A 4,743-nucleotide genomic window follows, 5' to 3' on the forward strand; every position below is an offset into this window, starting at 1 on the left:
AATTAAACCATCACTCGAATTAATAAAAAAAATTAAAGAGTTCCATTACATTAAAATAGGGGTGTTAAAAATAATCTGATTAGCTAATCTCATCCAAGTCAATGTGAAAAATATCATAATATGGTTGGCTATTTAGAGTTTAAGTTGAACCCAAAATCGGATTCGAAAAAATTTTTAGGTGGAATTGGATTCATATTCATGTGAATTGACCTGAATTAAATTGATGTTAGTTTTTTTTTATTTAAAAATTATTTATTTTACTAATATATTTTTAAATTATTATTATTATGTATTTTAAATTTTTATTTAATTATTTTATTAAAGAATAAAATAATGATATAGTTTAGTAAAAAAGTCCATGGGATTAGCGAATTGAATTTGAGTTTATGATTTTCAATTTGATTGAATATTTTTGGTAATAGCTCTGTTTCAATCCGATCGGAAACATCCGACCCACCATTACGAGGAGGAACCGGCGGCTGTCTCATGTGTGATGTGACTCGCCTCAAATGAGAGAGTAAGGAAGCTGGCTTGGAATCGTTTGGTATGCAATCAACGTCAAAAAAAAAAGTTTCCTTAGAGCGCAGAGTGGAACACCTCAGTTTCTGATTGCTTCCAGATTCATTGCAGATCTGCACATTCCAGTGGAGGGATGCGATCGACCTCTAGGGCGTTTTTGGATTATTTCGGTTCGATATACGGATATAGGACGGCGGTGTTGTTTCCGATCGGAGATCGGTCGTTCCTTTCGACCACTTTGCCGCCGGTGATTTCGGTGCTTATCGAACCTCTTCAGCGGAAAAGCTTGAGATCAATCGGCTCTGAGAGGGTCGGAGAGACTGGTATGTTGTTCGCCCACTTTTCCGATCGATGAAATACCATAGAGTGTTGTTTTTCTCCCTTTTTAAGTGTTCGTCGATCGACTTATGAGGTGTTTTTTTTGCTCTAAAATCTCTCTCTTCTCCTACATCCAATAATCCAGCAATCTCCGTCTGCAGCGAGGGAGGTTGCTCGTCGGTCGGATTTCACCTTCGTCCTGATTCTCTAATCGCCAGTATCAAATTCGGTAGATCCAAGCACCGACTTCTTTGTTCTAAGATTTGTAATGTTGTCTTTCAAATTTTTAAACCAATGAAAAAAAAAAGTGTTGTGCTTTGATACCAATGGTCGATCATATGCCCCTGTAAATAAACTATAAGATGAAACTGCAAATTCGCATTGATCTTTTTTCGAATTAGACGCCAAACTATTGTTTGTTGAAACTTTCTCCCAATTCTTGCAGAGTTATGTGCTTTAGTTCTGTAAATGGCATCCTTAGTCCCCGGTGTCCTTATCAAGCTCCTGCAGCACATGAATACCGATGTGAAGATCGCCGGAGAGCATCGCTCTTCCCTTCTTCAAGTTGTGAGTATCGTCCCTGCCCTCGCTGGAAGTGATCTCTTCAACAACCAAGGGTTTTATCTCAAGGTCTCTGATTCTTCCCATGCAACATTTGTCTCCCTGGCCGATGAGCACAATGACCTCATCTTAAGCGACAAGATCCAGCTCGGTCAGTTCATTCATGTCGATCGCCTTGAGGTCGGCTCCCCGGTTCCCATTCTGAAGGGTGTGAGACCACTTCCTGGTCGTCACCCCTGTGTTGGGAACCCTGAGGATCTCGTCGTCACCAGTTCTCTTTGTTTTCTTAATTCGGATAAACTGAAGCCGTCCAGTGACTCAAAGAATAGCAGCAACACATCCTCAGAAAACGCAAAGGGGAAATTGGTGATATCCAAGTTAACTACAAAAACGCAGAAGGCAGAAAGGAAAAGGATTCAGCTTTCTAAGTCTAGCTATCTTCTCTCAAAACGACCAGTTATTGGCAAATTGGGCAAGAAAGACATGAGTTTGGGATCAAGATCAATGAACCCAAGGTCGATACCTTCGTCTCCAAGTAGTGTGTATTCTTTGCCTGCATCTTTTGAGAAATTCTCTAGTGAGGTTAAGAAGCATGCAAGAGCGAAAGGAGTAGAAAAGCCGGCATTGTCAAGAGCGAGTCTGTTGGAGAAGGCAGCAGCTTCCATGTTGAAAGTAACATCTGCCGGCAGGAAGCCTACTGCTGGAAATTTCTTGGCGAATTTTGCGCCCACCATTGAATTAGGGTCAAAAGCTTTGAGAAAGAGCTGGGAAGGGAATCTGGACACTAAGGGAAGACATACTTCTACCTCAAAAAGTGGCAAACCGACTGCAAAATCTGAATCCAGAAGTGCTTCTGTGAGTTCAATATCTAACTTGATCATCTTGTACCTTGAGCTCTTGTCATTCACTCTAACCACCATTTCAATTCTCAATGACATGTAAATAGCTAATTTAATATCAGGATTTATACTTTTATCATGGCTATTTTGTGCTTGTGCTGAATATATTTGGCAGAAATATTAATTCTGTAGTCTCAAGCTCTACAGATAGGTAATCTTGTATAGTATATACTTACTGCATTGGTCCAACAGAAGACCTGAAACAACAAGGACAGATACATTTTTTCAGCAAATGTATCATGAATATGTTTTGACTGAAAGTGAAATATACTTGTTTCTGATCTCTTAGCAGTTAGCATTAATTTTTCTGGTTTGCAGGCTCCTCGACAGAAATCATCAAAAAACGAGACATCATTAGCTAAGGAGGATAGCAAACTTCAAACTCCTACAAAGAAAGTGATCGCAAATGGTCCTGGAGAGGATTCAGACAAAGCAGCTAAACAGAGTCATGTTTCGAAAAAGCCTTCAGAGACTAGTAACAGTCTGAGTAACTTGGTGAAGGTTGAAACAACTAAAAGGTGGACAGATGACAGTATTTCATGGCAGTCACTTCCATCGTCTCTAGCAAAACTAGGGAAGGTATGATGATAATTTATATTAACATCTAAGTGGTAAAGGGACATGAACAAGTGTGATTCTCAGGAGCTTTTGAAGTATAGGGATGCAGCACAACAGGCTGCAGTAGAGGCTATGCAAGAAGCTTCTGCCGCTGAGAGCTTGATTCGTTGCTTAAGGTAAATTGCTCTGGTTTTTAAAATGTAATTGAAGTACGAGATTTTTTTTTTTTTTTTTGCTGAATTATCTGAATGTTTGTCAATGTGAATGTTCACATCTCGTTTGGAATTGCTGCTCATATGTGTTAGTTGCTTCTTGCTTCCCACATGCAGCATGTACGCGGAGCTGAGTGGCAGTGCCAGGGAAGAGAACCCGCAGCCGGCCGTGGCTCAGTTCCTCGCCTTCCAGTCCTCCCTCTCCCGTGCCGCGGCCGTTGCCGACTCTCTCTCTAAGTCCAGGTCTCAATCCGTGGCCGCAGCTTCGTCAGGCGGATCCCCTGATCCAATCCCAGAAGAAGTATTGAAAATCTCCAGGAGCAATCGCCGCCGCGCCGGCTCCTGGGTCAGCGCAGCACTCGCCACCGAGCTCTCCCCTTTCTCCCTCTACAACCGCAAGAACCTCACCGCGGCCTCCCCGACGGCGGCTGTGGTACTCGAGGGCCCGTCCAAAGCTTCCTCAGCAGCAGCGGCGGCGGCGGCGGCGACCTCCAAGGCCTCGTTTCAGTCAAAATCCAGGTCATTCGCCGTGGCGCCTGGCAATGGGAAGACGAAGGGGCCGGCGCCACCGTCGCTGCTGCTGGAATGGGAGCGCGGAGGAGGGTTGGAAGAGGGAGCCGAACTGGCACGCGTGCTGAGGGAGGACGCGCAGTCGTGGTTCCTGGCGTTCGTGGAGAGGTTCCTCGACTCGGACGCGGCCACGGTAGAGCCGTCCGACCGGGAGCAGGTGGCCACGATGCTGTCACAGCTCAAGAAGGTGAACGACTGGCTGGAGGCGGTCAGCCGACGAAAGAGGGAAGGCGATACCGACTTGCAAGAGGACGCGGAGGACGGCGAGGGTCCAACCGGCGTACCGCCTGAGACGGTGGAACGTTTGAGGAAGAAAATCTACGAGTACCTCCTCACCCACGTCGAATCCGCAGCGGTCGCACTTGGTGGCGGCGGCGGCGTCCCGACCGCTACGCCGCCCCATCCTGCGGCGGGAAGCGGAGGGCGGCTGAGCCGCCGGAAGGGGTGACAGAGACTTGTGGCCCCACGATTCCCGATGCAGGTGACAGCCGTCTCTCTCTATCTATCTTTTCCACGTGTTCTGTTTTGGTGTGTTTACATGTCCAAATCCTATTGCGGATACCTCTGTTGCGTGGTCTAATTTACACGAGGGCCTGCGACGGATCTCCGAGCATCCCAAGCTCAAGGAGAGATATAGAACCCATTCGTTATTTACTCTTGGGTCATCTCCCATTTGCTTTTCATCTCAAACTTCAATATATATATATGAAAAAAATATATAGAGAGAGATCTTTATTAAGATCATGGTAGCTTCCCTAAACACACAAAAGATATCAATATCGTTTCAAAAACCAGAGAATTAAGGAGTAGAATCCTTCTAAAATATAAAGAACCTAGGGGAAGGGTAGATGGTATGTGTCTCATCATACTAGCCACATGAACTTAGAAGACATTTTGTGGTACCGCCTCAATTTCTTTTTCTTTTTATGTGTGTTTGTTGTATCATGGAGGAGTATATTGCTCTTTGCGAATGAATTCATTCGTGTTTTGATGTTTGAATTATTCTTTCTTATTTATTCGAAATCGATAGCTCGGCTTGTTTCAATTGTAGCAATAGATGGTCTTGAAATGCATAATTGTTTTTTCTTAGATTTAGTTTGACCCCA

The 4,743-nt window shown here is 44.3% G+C and overlaps 1 protein-coding gene across 3 annotated transcripts; it reads left to right on the forward strand.

The window, feature by feature from the left end:
• Window positions 1-535: 535 nt before the first annotated feature.
• Window positions 536-4,416, forward strand: LOC122042477. 3 transcript variants are annotated; one of them, XM_042602619.1, is made up of 6 exons: window positions 536-842; window positions 983-1,066; window positions 1,283-2,253; window positions 2,616-2,876; window positions 2,940-3,031; window positions 3,185-4,416. In XM_042602619.1, the coding sequence occupies exons 3-6, from the start codon at window positions 1,306-1,308 to the stop codon at window positions 4,083-4,085; spliced, it is 2,202 nt and encodes a 733-aa protein (XP_042458553.1). In that variant the 5' UTR covers window positions 536-842; window positions 983-1,066; window positions 1,283-1,305; the 3' UTR covers window positions 4,086-4,416. The 3 variants fall into 3 exon arrangements, with proteins under 3 accessions (XP_042458553.1, XP_042458554.1, XP_042458555.1); XM_042602620.1 differs by having other exon boundaries at window positions 999-1,066; XM_042602621.1 differs by lacking the exon at window positions 983-1,066.
• The last annotated feature ends 327 nt before the right edge of the window (window positions 4,417-4,743 follow it).

The sequence above is a fragment of the Zingiber officinale genome, chromosome 2A (assembly GCF_018446385.1).
Source record: "Zingiber officinale cultivar Zhangliang chromosome 2A, Zo_v1.1, whole genome shotgun sequence".
Classification (NCBI taxonomy): domain Eukaryota; kingdom Viridiplantae; phylum Streptophyta; class Magnoliopsida; order Zingiberales; family Zingiberaceae; genus Zingiber; species Zingiber officinale.

What these genes read in the sequence shown, in the direction of transcription:
- LOC122042477 (XM_042602619.1), top strand. Translation starts at nt 1,306, where the DNA reads ATGGCATCCTTAGTCCCCGGTGTCCTTATCAAGCTCCTGCAGCACATG. An exon ending in CTGAATCCAGAAGTGCTTCT is followed by an intron (nt 2,254 to 2,615) that starts GTGAGTTCAATA and finishes TCTGGTTTGCAG; the next exon opens with GCTCCTCGACAGAAATCATC. An exon ending in AGCTTGATTCGTTGCTTAAG is followed by an intron (nt 3,032 to 3,184) that starts GTAAATTGCTCT and finishes TCCCACATGCAG; the next exon opens with CATGTACGCGGAGCTGAGTG.